Source organism: Triticum urartu, chromosome 2A, assembly GCF_056163025.1.
Source record: "Triticum urartu cultivar PI428250 chromosome 2A, HENAU_Tu73, whole genome shotgun sequence".
Taxonomy (NCBI): Eukaryota; Viridiplantae; Streptophyta; class Magnoliopsida; order Poales; family Poaceae; genus Triticum; species Triticum urartu.
This window is the reverse complement of record NC_141874.1, coordinates 75,605,701-75,624,343: the sequence shown is the minus strand read 5'-3', so window position 1 is coordinate 75,624,343 and position 18,643 is coordinate 75,605,701. Positions and strand designations below refer to the sequence as shown.

The following is an 18,643-nucleotide window of genomic DNA, read 5'->3' as shown; positions in this document are numbered from 1 at the left end:
GGCTCTAAATGCTTACTCGTGTTTAAGAATTACAAAATGAAATATAGCACACCATTTGGAATTCACGTTCATCACCAGCTCTTCTTGCTACCAAGAACCAAATGTCCACCCCCCCCCCCAAGGTCTGGCTACTATGCTATGGCCATCATGGGCGACTTTTTGCGCATAAGCAAACTTTTGCAAAGTCATCGTCAAATCACCAAATGGTGTGAGGAGAAGGACAGGCACATGGAGATAGGGGAATTCTCAAGAGAGCATGAGCGCCTCCAGAAGGTGTGGGCCAAGATCATCAATAGGGAGGCTGTCGGGAAGGACAGGAAGTTTCACTGCAAGTTAGATCCATATGACGAACAACAAAACCAATTGTGAGCACAAACATTCGAAGAACATGGATGACTTGTTCTCGACGATTGCCGACGTACCAAGTCGGCTTCACTTCTTAATTACTATGTTTGCTTCACAAACACTCTTAATTATTGTGTCGACATTGAATGTTGAGACTATATTTTATATATGTAATGCAATATGATGATTTCCTCTGTAGGCCTGGATTTCTACCAGTGGTGGGTGTAAAAAAGGGATGACCACTGCTGCCCCACATGACCGTGACATGCATACACGGACGCCCGCCATTACTACCTCGTGGACCCGTGGCGGGCTATAAGTCATGCCCGCCACTAAGAATGTTCTACCAGTAGCGGGCGTCCCACCCGCCACTGATGCCATATTGGTAGTGGCGAACGCCTCTAAGAGCACCGCTTGTCACTGATGGGCTTTTTGTTGGGGAACGTTGCAGAAAACAAAAATTTTCCTACTCGTTTCACCAAGATCATCTAGGAGTTCATCAAGCAACGAGTATTCAGATTGCATCTACATACCTTTGTAGATCACGAGCGGAAGCGTTCGTTAGAACGAGGATGAAGCAGTCGTACACGACGTGATCCAAATCACCGATGACAAGCGCCGAACGGACGGCACCTCCGCGTTCAACACACGTACGGTACGGGATACGTCTCCTCCTTCTTGATCCAGCAAGGCAAGAGGAGAGGTTGATGAAGATCCAGCAGCACGACGGCTTGGTGGTGGATGCAGGGCGTCACAGTTGCAGGGCTTCGCCTTTGCAACGAGAGAGAGACGTAACGGGGAGAGAGGGAGGCGCCAGGGGCTGGTGTATGAAGTCCTCCCTCTCCTCAACTATATATAGGGGTGCCCAAGGGGTGTGGCCGGCCCTAGGAGATGGATCTCCTAGGGGGGGCGGCGGCCAAGGGTGGGGGGCTTGCCCCCCAAGGCAAGGGGCGCCCCCTTTAGGGTTTCCCCAACCCTAGCCGCATGGGCCCCAAGGGGTGTGGCACCCCAGCCCACTTTGGGCTGGGTCCCCTCCTATGTCAGCCCATGGGGCCCTCCGGAATAGGTGGCCCCACCCGGTGGACCCCCGGGACCCTTCCGGTGGTCCCGGTACAATACCGGGTACCCCGAAACTTGTCCCGATGGCCGAAATAGCACTTCCTATATATAATTCTTTACCTCCGGACTATTTCGGAACTCCTCGTGACGTCCGGGATCTCATCCGGGACTCCGAACAACATTCGGGTTACTGCATATACATATCTTCACAACCCTAGCGTCACCGAACCTTAAGTGTGTAGACCCTACGGGTTCGGGAGACAAGCAGACATGACCGAGACGACTCTCCGGTCAATAACCAACAGCGGGATCTGGATACCCATGTTGGCTCCCACATGCTCCACGATGATCTCATCGGATGAACCACGATGTCGAGGATTCAATCAACCCCGTACGCAATTCCCTTTGTCTAACGATATGTTACTTGCCCGAGATTCGATCGTCGGTATCCCAATACCTCGTTCAATCTCGTTACCGGCAAGTCACTTTACTCGTACCGTAATGCATGATCCCGTGACCAGACACTTGGTCACTTTGAGCTCATTATGATGATGCATTACCGAGTGGGCCCAGTGATACCTCTCCGTCATACGGAGTAACAAATCCCAGTCTTGATCCATGTCACCCAACAGACACTTTTGGAGATACCCGTAGTCTACCTTTATAGTCACCCAGTTACGTTGTGACGTTTGGTATACCCAAAGCACTCCTACGATATCCGGGAGTTACACGATCTCATGGTCTAAGGAAAAGATACTTTGACATTGGAAAACTCTAGCAAACGAACTATACGATCTTGTGCTATGTTCAGGATTGGGTCTTGTCCATCACATCATTCTCCTAATGATGTGATCTCGTTATCAATGACATCCAATGTCCATAGTCAGGAAACCATGACTATCTATTGATCAACGAGCTAGTCAACTAGAGGCTTACTAGGGACATGTTGGTGTCTGTTATTCACACATGTATTACGATTTCCGGATAACACAATTATAGCATGAATAAAGACAATTATCATGAACAAGGAAATATAATAATAATGCTTTTATTATTGCCTCTAGGGCATATTTCCAACACTTTTAGCGCCTGCCTCTGTTATGCATTTCTGCGGTAGTGTAATGGTGGACATCTATTTTGATATAAAAAAATTGATGTATGAGGAATAGAGTTGGATGGCCTCCGTCCGGCCATATGTTTGCGAACACGGTCCAAATGTGTCCACGAACACGGTCCGCTGGAGACGCCTAAGGCAGTAGTCTCTATACGAAAGAAATGCTAGTCTTTTTCAGTGACATTACGAGCATGCAACAACGAGGGAGGGGTGGAGCGTGGGGTGGCTAGCTAGTAGGAGCGCGACAGATGTGGCAAGTACGAGAGTACAGCCCCTTGCAAGAACGGGCCTCCTGACCATACATGACGGACCCGGTAGCCTGTCTCGCTCGCTCCACAGTACACTACCACACCACACCACACGAGAAGAGAAGAGAGAATATGCATCGATCGACATGCATGCATGCACACACACATGCAAGGAAATCCACAGCGCCCCAACCACTCCCCGGCCCCGCAGCTAGCCAGGCAGACACATACGTAGACGGGCGCGCGCAGCAGCATAAAATAATGAGTTTCTTGGTCATGAAACGAGAGACGTGGATGGGCCGGCAGAGGCTAGGGGCTGGCCGGGGTGACAAGGTAGAGAGGAGGGAGAGGAGTGCGTATATGGGAACCGGGCGTAGGGTCGTGCGGGTGACAGTGGCGAGGGGCGACGTGTCGCGCCGGAGGGAGGGGCCCCGGTACGCCGGGTACGCCCCGCTTGCGCCAGCCACAGCGACATACGGCGCACGCATGCGCGCGGAGGTACTGCGCCCCTGGCCTACGCGGTACGCACGGGCCAGCGAGAGAGACGACCAGCCGCTCCGTCCATCGCCCGCCCGCGCGCGTACGTAGGTACGCCGCGCGCCGCGAGCCGGGACGTGCCGGCCGCTGACTCTACACCTTACCTCGTACCAGCCGCGCGTATGTATGTCGTCCCACGTAGCCGCTGGACTAGCCAGCCAGCCAGCCACCGCCGCGCGCCGGCCGGGCGGCACGGCGGGCGCCGCGAGCCGGGACGTGCCTGCCGGCGCTGATCACACCCTACCTCGTACACCGCCGGCGCCCCGCCGGCGCCATACTCAGTCGCGCAATGCAGCGGGCCGCATGGACGTGTATTCCGCGTCTAGTGTACCTGCATGCAAGAACTGTGCACATTTCGGGTGTTTTTTCTTCTTGATGAACCGGCCAGGAATTGCTATGCCAACATTGATTTTTCTTATCTTTTTCGGTGTCCATTCTTGGTACACACACACTTGCGAAAACGTGTGCGATTCGATTAAAAGTCACGAGTTCGCAGGGTCCGGGACAAGTGCATGTTTTCAGTGTACTTCATCAGCCCCGCAAGTACGCATGGGAAACGAGAATGTGAGCAAGATAGGTCGCCCTCGCCCACGATCAATTCCTTCAGTCGTCACGCTCCAGCTTGCCTGTCACCACGTGAGAGGGTGGGATCGATCGACGGGCCTGTCCCCGGGTCCAGATGTCGTGCCTGGTGTGCAGGATAAAGAAGAAGGGCGTACGTACGTGCGCGGGACAAGTTGACGGCCAGATGGAACGGGAGGGTAGAAGGATAGATAGCGGGGAGTTGCGCACTGTTCATGCAGCACACGATCGATCGATGATGATGGATGAGGGGAGGGCATGGGCCGGACGTGTCAGCCCGTGCGCCTCCGCCCAAAATGGTAATAAGGGAATCACTTTTTCTGCGAAATAATAAGGGCATCACTATTATAAAAAAAAATGCGAGGAGCATCACTATTACGATACAACAGAGTATTCTTAAAGGACAAATGAGTAGATTTTCTCCTCTAAAAAAGTGTCATTTCTTTTTTTGTGGTGGAAAAAAGTGTCACTTCTAAGTGACCCAGGTGGGCCCCTGCTCGCGCCACCTGGCGGCGTGGAGGCCTAGGGTCCGCTCCTGGCCCCTCCTGGCACTTTCTGGAACCTTCGTCTCCTGAAAAAAAAAATCTCCGTAAATCTTCACGGTATTTTGAGCTTCGTAAATATGGATTTTCTGAAAGTAAGAAAACATGCAGAAAAGAGCAACTGACTCTGTCACTGAATTAATAGGTTAGTCCGGAAAAAAATTATAAATTGCTATAAAAAGTATTCAAATGTGATATTATAATAGCATGAGACAATAAAAAATTATAGATATATTTGAGACGTATCAACGGCCGGAGCTCCCAAGCCTTGTCGTGCCACTAGGGACGGCTCAGACTGCCTAGAGCCGTGACTACACTCACCCTGCCAGGCGCGGAGCAAGAAGAGCCCGAGCCGTCCTTGTCCACCCACACCCGACAGCGAGCGAGATCCTTGTTGGATGCCACGGAGCTCAAATACTCTCGGGCGAGCGCATCCCAGTCAATGGGGTCTGCTTAGGATCCGGATTTGGTGTCGAAGCCGGCCATGGTTAGGGGAGAGGATGGAGAGGGGAGCAAAGCTGTCGATAATGAGGTTTATGTAGGATCAGGGTGGATCAGCCTGGGGCATGTCACACATGGCAGGTGCGTCTAGACCGCCTCATATCCATCTCATATATAGGTTGGATTTGAGGGGTGCCAGACAGTCCGTGTATGGAAACACAGTAGAAAAAAATCATCCTACGAATCAAATCCGGGAACACTATGAAGATCCATTTGGGATTAGATTAGATCATTATCAACTAGAGTGCAAGGGAAGTAGAGTTGGTGTAGATAGTTGATGCATATTCCCGCAGCTAGGATATACAACCTCCCAACCACGAGATTTTTCTCTCGAAGAAAGATCGACTGGACGGCCTCTTTGTTGGTATCCACGCGTATGGAATCAATAATCTGACAAGGCTTCACAGTCCAGGCCATGTTGTGCCGGAGTAGAAGAACGAAGGAGCAATAGCCTCATGGCGTGGAGGAAATGGTGGGAGAGAGGGGGGTGCAGCACAGGAAATTGTGTCTTGGGGCAGGCTTCTCCTCCCCTCTATTTATTAATAGGGCAGGGGTGGATGACATGGCGAGGGGGTTGTTCCTCCTCTCTTTTTATAATAGGCCATGGGGTGGCCGACTTGGGGAGGGGGCTATCCCAAAGGGGTGTGCCCGCATCTAGGGCCAGCTGCCCCCAAAGGGCCTAGCTGCACCAAGTTGGGCTTGCCCCCACTATTGAGCCCTAGTGGCCCATGTAGGGCTGCTCCACTTGGGCATTGCCAAGTGGCAGCCCCACAACGCCCTCTAAAACATTCAGGGAGGTTTAGGAAACTTTCAAAATCTTCCCACTCCTTCTGGATGCTTTCTAGGGTTACACGGAACATTTTTGGTTTTCGATTTTCTTCCAAAACCTTCTGGCTCTCTCTCCGAAGCATTTTTCTCTTTATTCGAAACTTTTCTGGTGAAAATTACATAAGCTCCTACGCTTCTAATACTCAAGAGATAGGTGACCCTTAAGCATTGACCGCATGGGTTCAGTAAAGTATAGACATGACCGGAACTCCTTCCATTCAATGATCAATAGCGGAATTGTGAACATCCATATTGATCCCTATACCCACACGAATGATTATCGAAATGCTTTACAAAACCCAAGGTGAGATTTATCGCCATCCAGGTAAATCGGCACTTGATCACTATGTCAATTATCCTCTTTACCGGTTTTGTTCTCTTTTCTCGTTCCCGCGTTTCGCCATCCCTGTGAAAAATCACATTGTGTCTAGCCAGACAATGATGGATACCTCCGCACCGAGGGGGCCCTAAGAATATCTCTCCATCATCGGAGGAGCAAATCATAGTCTCGAGCTATCAAGTCCATTGTCATACTTTTCTGATGCGCCTGAAATTTGTTGTTATGATTACCCTCTTACGGTTGACGTTTGACAAACCCCAAAGTACATCATCCGGTATGCAGAACATGATACTCTCATGGTCAAAGGAATTATGCATACGTTAACATCTGTGTGCTTGTACTAATAACTGTGACGATATGATCTCGTAGTATAACAATAAATTGGTCTGTTGAACACAAATGTTCTTCCAATAATGTGCTCTCAAAACATCCTTATTACTTTAATTATGCCTAAGCCCACAAATGTTCTTCCAATAATGTGCTCTCAAAACATCCTTATTACTTTAATTATGCCTAAGCCCATGATCAAGAAAACAGAACCATCATATAACACTTGAGCTAGTCTTAGAGGGAGACTAGGAATCTATTTTCTGCTTATTATTCCACACATACACATGAGTTTTCCTCTGAGTCTCATGGTTATCGCAGACTCGAGAACCATTGCAATTATATCACATAAAAACATTAATATAAACTTAAAAATGAATAATAATATTTATTATTTCCTCTAAGGCATATTTCCAACAGCCCGAACATTTGGCCTCGGTTTAAGGAGTGATTGGATGACCTTTTTTGGTCTGGGCCATGTTCAGGCGGACCTGGCCTCGGTTTAAGGAGTGATTGGATGACCTTTTTTGGTCTGGGCCATGTTCAGGCGGACCGGCCAGACGTTTACGGGGAGAAATAGGGGTCCGGTTTGAGATGCTCTAAGATCAATTGCAGGGGAAAATGTTAGCATTTTGGCCCATCATCAACTAGGGCATATCATACAGGCGTATACTAGCACAGGCTATACCTATATAGGCAGACATGTTGACTTCTCTGGAAAATAACAAGCCTGACAGATTCATCGGGCCAGCAGGCCATGCCAATCACTGGAACACAGGAAAAGACACATCGAGCAGGCACTCTATTGAGGAAGGGCCCGGACAAAGCTTCCAATCCATCATCGTCCACGTGATCCAAAAAATATCCAGTAAAACCCCCAAAAGGACACAGCGGCATTGCATTTCTCAGTTCCCACAACACCTCCTCAAGCAACCCTAAAAAAAGACCTCAAGCAGATCAGTGGCGAGCTGCATCATCACAAACTCAGAACAGCATTCAACAACAGTAACGAAGTGCAGAATACATAGATGTTTCCAAGCAACTCTAATGGTATAGGGACCGTTAGACCAGAACCAACTACATTCGCCCTCAAAAAGAAGAACCAACTACATTCAGTTTTGCACTCTGGGGTTCACAAGTGCTCTTTTGTTCACTGTGACGGGTCACCTTGATCCACTGCTAGGTTTACACTTTACAGTGTTGATTGAGGTTCAGATGAAACCAAGAGATCTAAGAAGTGCAAAAGTGTGAACGCCTGCCTTCTTTTAACTCCATGGTCCCATGGATATTCAAGAGTCATAACGATAACTTCTTTTTCTTCTTTGATGTATTGTGGAGCTTGGAATCTTTAGCGGCCTGCATGAGGAAATCATCCATCAGAGACATAGGAAGGCTGATGACTCAAGAAAACACAGATAAGATACTGTTAGAGGAAACCATGAACATCATGAATGAATGAATGTTCCATATAGGTGGTAGGTGCCAGACGGTGAAGTAAAATTCCAGTAACAGAATTATCACATCAATAAGGAACCATTTCATATGGCACCATCCAATGAGCAACACTGCAAGGAGACACTGTGGACTATAAATATCACGCTCATACGGTGAACAGAGGTGACAGTGCCCAGAACCTATATTATGTATATCAAGTAGTTCTGGCCAATGACAACTGCAGTGGCGGAGCTTAGTGCAACCCTGCAGGGGCCACGGCCCCCCCAGGTTTGAGCAAATTAATGAAGAAAATTTTTCTGGGAAAACATATATTAGAGGAAACAGTCTGCTTAGCCCCCCCAAATGTTCATATTTTCTAATTGGCCCCCCCATTGATCCTTGTCAAGCTCCGCCACTGGACAACTGCATAACTGCTTTACTTTCCAAAACTCACTTTATGAATGAGGATTGTAGAATACATTTCAGTTCATCACATTATCTAGTGTCTACCCAATGATTTCCTATTTTCCATTAGAAAAGGACAAACAGAAAACCAAAACAGCCACTGTATTATATTATGTTTCGGTCAAAAAATAGTATTACCTTTGTTTTTCTCCTTTTCTTTTTCTTTTTCTTCTTTTCCTGTCTCTGCGCCCCGTCATCTTGATTGGAAACCTCAGAGGAATCCTCAAATGATGGAACATGCCGTACTACTCTCCCAGAAGTTGAGGCCTCACCTACATTAGCAGGACAGTGTAGGTCGAATTTGGTCAGGTCTGGAAGGGGTGTAGGTCAAAATAGGTTTTGAGGGGATGTGGCCAACTGGTCATGTACGTGAAATTTGCTAGCGCAATATAAAAAGAGTAAAGTTGACAACATCAATAAAGCAAAAAACAGTGGCAGAGCTCAACCACATCTTCACAGTAGTCCAGAAATCAGGCAAAGCTTTACCATTAATTTTAAATCAACCAGTATCAGGAAAATAAGATCTAGTCTTAAAGTTATCGTTAGTGATTCAGGTGTTTCTCGCTCGATCTATAACTGGAGACTGCGTGGTCCTAAAACAAATGGCATCCACTCTTTCGAACTTCTGTGTCATGTTCTGTGGCAAAAATCACAAGAGATGTAGTAACAAGCACTCTAAGCAGGCAAGACTTGGAAACAAAAGGCATAAAATAAGGTTTATTCATGCTCCTATTTCAATATTGCACTCAGAAGTAACAAATGGCACCTAAAATAGAAGCATAAACTTTAATCATGATATAACTCATCCAATACATGCATTTCAAGGGCTAGACATATGAATATAGGATAAGTGGAATGACAATCCGTACCCTTGCTTGCCTTAATGGTTTCCTTTGCATTTTTCACAGCCAAATTTACAAGATCAGGATTTAGAGAGTCCAAGCCATCAGGTTGCTGTAGTTTTCTCTCGAGGAATTTCGCTAAAGCAGCAGCCTTATTTGTAGTTAGTGGTCCTCCAGGATGGGCCATCCTATTTGAAAGGAGATGAAACAGTCATATCCATAACCAAAGAAAAGTACTCATGCAAATTATATGTTCTTTAGCAAGCCCATATAAACATCACAAGGAATTAACTCTGCTGGTTATTTGTGCATGACACTGTTTTATGTTCCATGCGATACCCATCGAGCATGAATGTTATATTTTTTATATATACAAAAATAGGACTATACGGACGCAAGTATGCATAGAAGCAATAACCCCAACTTAATCCAAAAATCAGATACATCACCAATCACTCATGAAAGCCACAAAAAGTAAAGCATCCCAGTGATATGAAATTTTGAATCACGTGGCGCACTCGCTCATTCTTCACTTCATGTGCAAGCAGCAGACACGCCACGAGTGTTGAAAGCACAATCTAAATCCGAGTCATTTTTTCTCATCTAGCACTGCAAACCTCACAAATTTAATCAGCAGCACTGCAAGCAACAGAAGCAAGCAGCGAGAAACTACTTGAAATCAGCTTATCGGAAGACTTCAATCACACAACCTGAATTCAACTACACGCACTCCGCTTCAAATGAAGCAATCAACGAGCAAAATGACGAAGCCCTAATCCACAGCCCCAGAAGGCCAGAAAGCCCTCCAGTTCCTCCACTGAACCGAATTAAGCAAACACCCACGCTTGAATCGAGCCCCAACCCCGCCCACTACAACGGCGAAACCACACGACGCGCGTGGACCGTCAGACCGCGAGCTACATTTAGTGCATCTGGAGGCGGCAGGCGCTAGTGAGGGGGCGATGCGGTACCTCGGGTTGGGGCCGGAGGACGGCCGTGGCGCCGGGAGGGGCGCGAACTTGCTCCCCCGCAGCGCTTTGCGCTCGTCCTCGGTCAGGTCGCCGCCCGCCGCCATGCCGCCGCCGCCGTGCGATGGGACGAGGAGGAGGAGGAAGGCGACTCGTCTGTTCGGGTTGGTTGGTTGCTCTCTTGGGGTTCGATCGGACCAGATCGGCTTTCCCTCTATGCCGTGTGGGCCCATGCGCACCGGTTTGGGGTTCGGTCGGGCTAGGTTTGCAGCCTGGCCGGACCGTGCAATCGAGCCTAGTATGGCAGATGGGGCCGTATGTACAGATGTGATTCTTTCCAAGGCTCTAAAGCGGTCAAAAAGAAGATACGCTTATTTTTCTAACATAATACAGACGCAGACGCTCATATATATGCGCATACATGCACATCCTATTTCGATGAGCACCTTTAAAAAACTGAGCCGACATATCATATTGAGATCGACGAATTCATGAAAGATGCCTCGTATGAAGGAATTGTCTCTTTTCCAAGCAAAAGTTCAGTACTGCCAAGCAAAATCTACAAGGCTATGATCATGTTATGTGATTATGCTGCATTAGAAAATACTCCCTCCGTCCTACTTATGGGACGGAGGGAGTACTACTCTAACTTAATATAAGAAACACTAGTGTTATTTTGCTATATACTTCCTCCGTTTCTAAATATTTGTCTTTTTAGAGATTTTGAATGGACTACTACATATGGATGTATATAGACATATTTTAAAGTGTAGATTCACTCAATTTGTTTCGTACGTAGTTACTTGTTGAAATCTCTAGAAAAACAAATATTTAGGAATGAAGAGAGTATTTCCGAATATTTATTCTTGAAGCCAAGCTCATCTACACCTGGTGAAGAGAAAATCATAAGAGTTATTATTTTTCTTAAATCTGATTATTTTTTTTGCATAAAAGATAATTTAATGTGTGAGGTGCGCTCCAGATATCATACTATTTGGGCATATGAGCAGCTATCAGCACAAAAGAAGGATCAGAACAATACATCACTAGTAAACTTCTTCACAGATCTCATTTTTGTTTTTTTTGTTTTTTTGCTAAGAGATCCCCAGATGTTTAAATGATCTAAAATTTGAAGCGCATCCCGCAAAAAAAAAAACTTTCATGCAACAAAAAGTCAGATTTTTTTGAATTTTCTGTTCATCACAGGTGCAGCCAAGCCTGGGCACCGAACCGCCTCGTCCATATATTCCTGCTATCCGTTCTTTATCTCAAGTTGAGACCAGATCGCGCTCCGTCAAATAGGTGGAAGCTATCACCATGTTAAGCCATGCTGTAATTTCATGTTTCTGCTGTATTACCAAGGAAGCTCATAAGAAAGATCACAAGATATGGGGATAGATGTATACTGCATACTGTCCATTGTTCATCTCAAGCAGATAACACACCGTGCTTGCTCAAATACGTGGTAATTGAAGTTACTGACAGGCACAAGCAAAGAATGTTCGAACTTTGTAGTTGTTGATCGCAGTAATGATGTTACCTATCATGAACTGAAAATCTGAAACATGGTGTATTTACATGTTCACCAAAGCCCCGGAATTCAGAACGATGGCAGCTTTAGCCTGTTCGGCCGGCCACCGCCCATCTTTACATCGCCTGAAAGCTCGGTGACACTGACAGGGATCCGAAAGACCAGACAAAAAATTACACTAGACATAGTAGATCATGCCGACCTCGATGAGACTGATGTGGGGTATATGCAGCGTCACCGACGGGCCCCTGCAGTTCTTACGGAGGAATGAGTAGGCGTAGTCGATCGCAAACGACTTCAGGAAGTTGGAGTTCTTCCTCGCCTTGACGTAGGAGTGGCCGATGATGTACGCCACGCCGGCCTCCTTGGCCTCCAGGAGGTCCGACAGCTCGTCCCTCACCTGCGGATTGATCTGCTCCTCCTCGGCGATCTGGAAACGGACCCTGCGGCGGCTCAGGCTGCCCGACTCCTGCTCGTAGATGGACTGCAGGCTCTGGAGGGTCTCTGACTTGCTGCTCCTGGTCAGGGAGGTGCCTTCGTTGGAGTCTCTCATGATCAAACCGGTTCCGGTTGCATCGGTGGTGTGTATGACCGCCATTCTTCCTTCGTTCGATGACTCGTAGCTTCCAGAAGAGGCGGCTTCCTCCGCTTCCATTTGGATGAACTTGGCGATGCTCATCACCAGGTGGTTCTCAAAGTTCTCATCGTCTTTCTGCACATCCTTATAACCGTATCTCACAATGCACCGGTACATCCGGTACTGCCTGGGGCCGATGCGCCCGATGAGGTACCGTTCATCAGCTGGAACATAGGGCACTGGCACGGACTTCACGCAGACGAAGACCAAAATCTGGTGAAATGCGGGCAGGTTGGTGACGAAATGTGAGAAGATGGCAGGCACCCCAGTCACTAGCTCTGTGTAGATGAGGCCGATTCCAGGCACACGCACGATTCCAAGGCTCGGGCCAAGTGTAAGGATCCATTTCATTGAGACCTTGTTTTGGAGATCAAACAGGTACTTTCGCCGTGTGCCGTAGTGCCACACGTACATGATGAACATGAACACAAAAGCAAGCGCAATCGGAGTCCATCCTCCCTGAGGAACCTTTATGAATGATGCAGACAGATATGCGCCCTCAATTAACCCGAAGAATATGAGGAACGACAAGGCAAGCAGGATATTCTTTTTCCACACAAATATGATGACCAGTGCCATCAGCCATGTCGTAACAAACATCACAGTGATGCACGCAAGACCTAAGATCATGCACAGGATGGGAGCAAAAGTTAGTCCAGGCATACCAAGCATTAAAAAATCATGAAAAAAAGGGAAGGCTAAATACAGTGACAAAACAAGGAAAGATGGTAGTGACCAGCTAACTATACACACCTCCCAAGATATGAACATCAACTTAACCCCTCCTACCCAAGATAGACCATTCACCTCTAAAGGATATGAACATCACACTTACAGCCTATACAAGAAACATAGTAGCTGGTTGGCTGAATTTGCCAACATAAATGAGATATGCGCGATACATAATTTAGACAATTATAAATTCTTAGCACAGAAATTAGAAGTTCATAGCTATATTTTGGTTGAATCAAGAACAGTGACATTGAATGTGTATGACAGAAATGAATTGTCAACATAAGATGGTGAACTATGTTGCACAGAAATAGCAGGTTCTGAATAAAATGAAGTATATGAGGAACCATCAGATTCAAGAGCAAAACCCAAGTGTACCATAGGATCTGCATAGTTTCTGCATTATTGAAGTGGTCGAACTTACCATAAGCATTTCCTATAATGTTTATGTCACGGAAGCCAACTGTCACAGCTAAACAAAGGACCATCAGAATCCAATTTATCTCAGGTATGTAAATCTGGCCATAGATCCACCTTGATGTATGCACAACTTTCACCCGTGGAAAGCATCCCAAAGAAAGGCACTGCTTGACAATAGAGAAGGTTGCAGATATAATTGATTGGCTGCCCACAATTGCAGCAAGAGATGCCAGGACAAACATGGGCCAAAACACAGTACCTGCAAAAGTGATGTGATATGATTTAATACTATTTTCAGCAACATGTGAAGTGAAAATTCTCAAGCATGCTTTGGTCTTCTGAAACTTACGTGGAATTGATAGGTAAAAACTGTCATGTACATCAGACATGTTCTTCGAAAGAAACGCAGCCTGCCCCATGTATTGCAGAACAAGACAGGGATATATGACACCAACAAAAGCCAGCTAAAAACGGTGAAGAGTTGTAGTCAGTCAGCATGATACATATTTTTTTATCAGTCTAGCCTTAAAATATTAATGTCACAACTCATATATGAAGTTCTGCATACCCTGATGGATGCAGCAGTGAAATGGCCAAGATCGGCAAACATAGCTTCAGTGCCTGCATGTATCACAAATATTCATAAGACAAACTCTTCATTACAAATAATGGATAATCATAGCTAGATAGCACATCCATTTGAATTCACCTGTCACGGCAAGAAGGACTCCTCCTAGAGAAATCCAACCATCTCTTCCTGTTATCTTGAAGAACTTCACAATATAATGCGGGGAAAGAGCAAGACATACTCTGGGATTCCAGTGGATGATATTATAGAGACCAATGATACCAATGCTCAAGAGCCAAAGTACAACAATGGGGGCAAACACGAATGCCACCCTATGAGTACCTCGGTGTTGTAGCGCAAAGAGGCCAACAAGCACAACACATGCAATGAGTACTACCCAACCTGTAAAAGAACAAGTTAGTCAATATAATGGGACCCATTTACTAAAGGAAACTAGAAGTAATGCAGATATGTTCCTCAAGGAAGAAATCAACGGCAACAGTAATATCTTTGATGCAAAAAAAGAACTATGTACTCTTTCAAGATATACAGGTTACGAAGTCATAAAGGCAGCTCATTTAAATTCTACACCAGATCATCATGCAAACAGGGGTGCCTTGAAATTTATCTAATTTTCAGTCACATCATCCCCCATACTACTAATATAATTCAAACAAATAATTAGGTGTTCTGATTCTTTCAAATTTCAATGTTCCATCTGTCACCTATCAACTTTGTCGAATTCATGCAACCGATTCTTTCCAATTTCAATGTTCCATCTGTTTCCTATCAACTTTGTCGAACTCACGCAAATAAGCACACGAAGAAAATCTTAAAGTACACTAAATAATTGATTTCATTATCATAAAATGGGACGATTATTTTCCTCAACTAAAGATGAAGACGAAAAAACCTTTGATTACTTGCAGGTAATTTGAGCTACAGCTCAAATTTTACAGTTCCACGCATGACAGATAGATAACTAAACATTGAAATGCATTGGATTTCAGCATATAGATTAAGAACAACCAAGATTAATATTATATCAGATAGCTTGACTGGCACTTGCAAAATAGGAAAACCCCTACATAGAATTTGACCATACTAATCAAGGGAAGTCTGGAGATGCTTGTGTTGTTTAATTCCATTCTAACATATGGAAGTTCACTTACCCACTCTGAAGGTTTGAAGTAAAACTAGATGAAACACCTTCTTAAGAGGTTTTTTTTTAATAAATATGTAACGATTATAGCATATTACTGTCACATGAACGGGTTGCTAAATATCTACTCGGTCCGCATGTAAGGTTTGTGTGAAGTCAAAATATCTCAACTTTGATCAAACTTATAGAAAAAAAATATCAACATTCACAATGCCGAACTAATATTGTTAGATTCATTATGAAATGTAGTTTCATAGTATATATATTCGATATTGTGGATGTTGATATTTTTTAATACAAATTTGGTCAAACTTTGCAAAGTTTGACTTGACACAAATCTAATACGCGGAGTAAAAAGGACCGGAGGGAGTATTATGCGGTTGGGGGGAAATAAAGAAGAATCTACACATACCATTTCCTAATCCACCTGTGCCTCGGTCTTGTAATCCAGACAAGGCTGCCAAAACTGCAACAAGCACAGCATGAGATGTGACAACTGATAAAAGCAAAAGTATGTATCCACAATTAGAAAGAAAAACAAAGCAAATAAACAAGGACATGTTGTGCATACCAGAGATGGTGGGTGTAAGGACGCCATCACCTATCACCATGCAAGCTCCAAACAGAACAAAAAGAAGCAAACATGTCCGCAGCTTCTTGTGCTTCTCTAGAAACCTTTTGAATGGAGAGGACATAGCAGTCCGATCAACCCCAGGCTGATAATATGTTGACAGCTCTTCATCTGCCGCTTGCTGGTTTGGAAGCAGGCTCATCTTTGCATGTCTGCAGAGTAGTGAATACAAAGCAAACGTCCCGCCTGGATAACACATTTACTTTATTCAGTAACCACATGCAGTGAAAAAAACTAGCTTAACAAAATAACTACTCCTAGATAGCTCAAGTCACCACTCTACTGTAAAAGAGAAGGAACACAAGTTCATCCTTCGGAGAAAGAAAAAATACTTATGGCAAAAAGGTCCGCTGCACATGTTATGCTTACAATCTTATTACAGAACATCACATTTTCTATATTCCTTTCCGCCTACCAGAATTTATGTGTGCTCTACTAAGCTAGGCTAACACTTCCTCCAAATTCAATAAACTAAAATTTGAACACGGGAGCATAAGTACTTCTATTAAGAAACCAACAAGACAAACTAGTTCAATGAGATCACTCACCCTCGCCATTATCGTCAGCAGCCAAGACAATTATGACGTACTTTAGCAACGGAATGAGTGTCAAGGTCCAAAATATCAGTGAAAGCAATCCAAAGACGGTCGCCTCATCACTATACTTGTCCAGTCCAGACAGTGCGCTTTTGAAGACATAAAGAGGCGACGTACTCAGGTCTCCATACACCACACCAAAGCTCTGAAACGCTAGTAAGGAAAGAGCTTTGTGATATTTCCACTGGCCCTGCAAAACAACAACCATCAGCACAGCAAGACTACGAACAATGACCACAAGAAACTGGTGAATGTCTCTAATAAACTACTCCCTCCGTTCACAAATATAAGATGTTTTAGATATTTCAATATGGACTACATACGGACTGAAACTAGTGAACAAACACACTAAAATGCGTCTAAATACATCCGAATCAGAACAAAGCTAGAACATCTTAAAATAGTGGAGAGAGGGAGTAGTACACAAAACAAACGGCCAATGCAATTGCAACGATATGTCTATTTCTGGCGACGTTGGCCAGAATTTGATAAGCCAGCAGCTGATGAAACAGCTTTTGCTGTATCAAAGAATTTCCGATACAGTCTACACCTCTACGGTGATTTGAAGTTCAGAAACTGAAGCTGTATCAACAGAGAACTCTATGATGAGGATGCGCATGCCTGTAATAAGAAGGTGAAAACAAAAAGGTCGATCCATGGTCACCCTGACTACTCCCTGAGCATTAAGGGAGCACCAACGAAACAGTTGACCCGATTCGATCACATGGTACTGATGAACCCAATGTTCTACTGTAGAACCGAGCAAAATTGAACTTGTAACAAAACAAGTACCCAACCAATTGTATATACCCAGAATAATTGCACAGCCGCACCGCATCATCCCGCATCCGGCGGTAATTTTCTCACCCCCGCTCCGAACAAGCGAGATCGAAATCTCGGCACCACCATAAAGTAAAACCCGAACACGGCCGCCTTCCAAATCACAACATCATAATCCGAATTCCCGACGCGGCATGGAGACGGGTGGAGCGGAGCGGAGCGGTTCGTTACCTGCGGCGCGGCGGCGGCGCCGATCTCCTCGTCCATTGGGGGCGCCCGCCCGCCACTGGAATCTCGCGGCGGCGGCTACTCGAAGCGGCTGCAGCAGCAGCAGAGGAAGCTGATGCTAGCTCCCCCGGGGCTAGCGCGGCGAGGCGGGAGGGCCTGGGAAAGCGACGGGGGTGGGGTGGGGGTGGGAGGAGGAGAGAAGCTTCCCCTCTCCCCTCGTCTGGTTTTGTAGGCGCGGACGACGACGAGAGAGGAGGAGAGCTATCGACCGGGGGTGGGAGCCGCGAGCCTGGTGCCTGCCTGCTCACGTCGCCGTCTCGAGGACGACGCGTAGGAGCAGCGTGGGCGGGCGGCGGCGCCGTGGGGTTCGTGGGGCGGGAGGTCGCTGGCGTGTGGGTCCGGCAGGGGAGGCGGACTGGCGTGTGGGTCAGTGGATGCGGGCTCGCACGTGCGGCGGGCGTGCACGGCAGGTGGAAAGGGATGGGGATGGGATCTACATATCTACTGCTGCGGGTGGGCCGGGCCGGGCGAGATTGCGCATGTGTGGTGTGGTGCGGTTGCTGTTGCTGTTATTATTCCGTGGGCGATTTTACTCGTGTGTTTTTGTCTCAACGGAAAAAAAACGTGCGCCTGCAATTTCTGAAACAAGAATGGCCGTTCGGTTTCTTGTAGGAGAAGAGAACGCCGTGGACAGCAGGCGGATGCGCGCAAACGTGCTCACGCGGGGTTTGTTTTTCGGGAGCGCCACGCGGTGTTTGTTGAAAAGTGAAACGGGGATCAAGTTAATATGTTGAAATTGGAGCCAGTTGAGCTCCATGTAAATTTGCGAAAACAAGTACTACTAGCACTAGCAAGGGCCTGTTCGGCATTCATCCAGCTCCGCAGAAATACAGAAGTGCACGGAGCACCATGTTTGGCAACTTCGAGAAAATGGACTGCGGGACACTCCCGCTCCGGTCCCTCCAGGAGTGGAGCTACGGAGCTGAGAGCTGCCAAACAGGCTCTAAATAAATACTACTATAGAAGTTGATCATAGTAGGTCAAGTTATATAACATCCAAACTACGCTCGCGTATTTATTTATTTTTTGTTTCTATGCTCGATTAATATTACTCTCTCTGTTTATTTTTATAAGGCATTGTAGATACTTCAGACGACTTGCAAAACAACTCAACTACAGTTGTCTGAAACAACTTATAAAAGTGAACAGCGGGAGTAGCTGTTTGT

General features: G+C 46.1%; 2 protein-coding genes across 2 annotated transcripts; both read right to left on the bottom strand.

Annotated features, from left to right (window-relative positions):
• Positions 1-7,399: 7,399 nt before the first annotated feature.
• On the bottom strand, positions 7,400-10,380 carry LOC125535749 (E3 ubiquitin-protein ligase). Its single transcript, XM_048698823.2, has 4 exons — positions 10,136-10,380; positions 9,192-9,352; positions 8,461-8,594; positions 7,400-7,779 (listed from the first exon to the last, which is right to left on the bottom strand). The coding sequence occupies exons 1-4, from the start codon at positions 10,363-10,365 to the stop codon at positions 7,720-7,722; spliced, it is 585 nt and encodes a 194-aa protein (XP_048554780.1). The 5' UTR covers positions 10,366-10,380; the 3' UTR covers positions 7,400-7,719.
• Positions 10,381-11,631: 1,251 nt separating this feature from the next.
• On the bottom strand, positions 11,632-17,763 carry LOC125535748 (potassium transporter 7). The gene is made up of 9 exons (XM_048698822.2): positions 17,421-17,763; positions 16,362-16,599; positions 15,754-15,999; positions 15,595-15,648; positions 14,162-14,422; positions 14,021-14,073; positions 13,802-13,916; positions 13,457-13,711; positions 11,632-12,920 (listed from the first exon to the last, which is right to left on the bottom strand). The coding sequence occupies exons 1-9, from the start codon at positions 17,454-17,456 to the stop codon at positions 11,842-11,844; spliced, it is 2,337 nt and encodes a 778-aa protein (XP_048554779.1). The 5' UTR covers positions 17,457-17,763; the 3' UTR covers positions 11,632-11,841.
• Positions 17,764-18,643: the final 880 nt, after the last annotated feature.